At 34.9% G+C, this 1015-nt stretch overlaps 1 protein-coding gene across 1 annotated transcript in view; it reads right to left on the bottom strand.

The window, feature by feature from the left end:
- LOC119591052 (early nodulin-75-like) overlaps positions 1–344 on the bottom strand; it is a 3600-nt gene extending 3256 nt beyond the window's left edge. The window contains exons 1-2 of the mRNA XM_037939779.1: positions 293–344; positions 148–233 (exon numbers count right to left, since the gene is read on the bottom strand). Of these exons, the coding sequence (XP_037795707.1) occupies positions 148–233; positions 293–344 (138 nt within the window). The remainder of the gene's footprint in view (positions 1–147; positions 234–292) is intronic.
- Positions 345–1015: the final 671 nt, after the last annotated feature.

Genomic DNA, 1015 nt, shown 5'->3' with positions numbered 1-1015 from the left:
AAACCCATAAAAAATATATATATAAAAATTTTTTAAAAAAGAAAAGAATAAAAAACGTAAGACATGGTAACTCCCCATTTTCTCTGACCTGAAATTAAGCTCTGTTTTTCCCTCCTGGGGTTAAAAATTTCATAGGATGTTTCATACACTATCCTTGTTTTTTGTTTGATTTTCTCCAAAGCTGATAGTGCCAAATAGCCCCAGGTCCTGGTGCTTGTCATCTGGCACTGTCCCTTTAAATTTTAAAAAAAAATGGATAACTAATGGGTTTTCTCAACGGGAATATGCGTACCCTTGGGGGTTATCGGGGGTTTATCAGGGAGTACCCACAAACAGGCGTTCATGGAGTCCACAACTTTTGGAAAAAAACTTCATATCATGTTGGGTTTTAATTTTGAAACGCAATTGTACGCACTGGAAATTTATGTTACTAAAAACTCGACATTTTTAAAAAGTCTGTAAAGAGAAATTCGAGTTGAAACATTTCGGAATGGAAGTTTTGATAAATGCTCTCGGGTCTCAACCATAAAACATCTATATAAATAGAGTAAGACAGAATCTGTGCAAAAATATGTTGATTTTTTTAAAATGTGTAGACGGGTTTCTACCCCCCAGTATGTAAGGGCAACGTGCTTTTGGCTACCTACCGGTAGGGTTTAGTAGCAACTTTTTTGTAAAAACTCCAGCCTTTTCGTCAAATTGTGGCCCCTTTTTTTCTACTTACCTATACAGTTGCAGTACAAAAACCCCCTTACAAAGAAACATGAAATTCTCAGTATTACTTTGATTGCTAGGTTTTTTGGCTGAGTTGTGTTTTTGAGATTACCCCGTATGGCTAAAGACACATCTTATTATCATTTTTGCGTTTTTTTCTCTAATTGCAAAAAAATGCTAAAAAGGTAAATGAAAACGGGGGCAAAATTGAAAAACCCCCAATAAAGATTTTCCGATCAAGGTAACCCAAAAACCAGACAAATTTTAAAAAGATGTTTAAAAAACTATCGCATAAACCATC

The sequence above is a fragment of the Penaeus monodon genome, chromosome 28 (genome assembly GCF_015228065.2).
Source record: "Penaeus monodon isolate SGIC_2016 chromosome 28, NSTDA_Pmon_1, whole genome shotgun sequence".
NCBI lineage: Eukaryota > Metazoa > Arthropoda > Malacostraca > Decapoda > Penaeidae > Penaeus > Penaeus monodon.
This window is presented reverse-complemented; position numbering and strand designations above follow the sequence as displayed.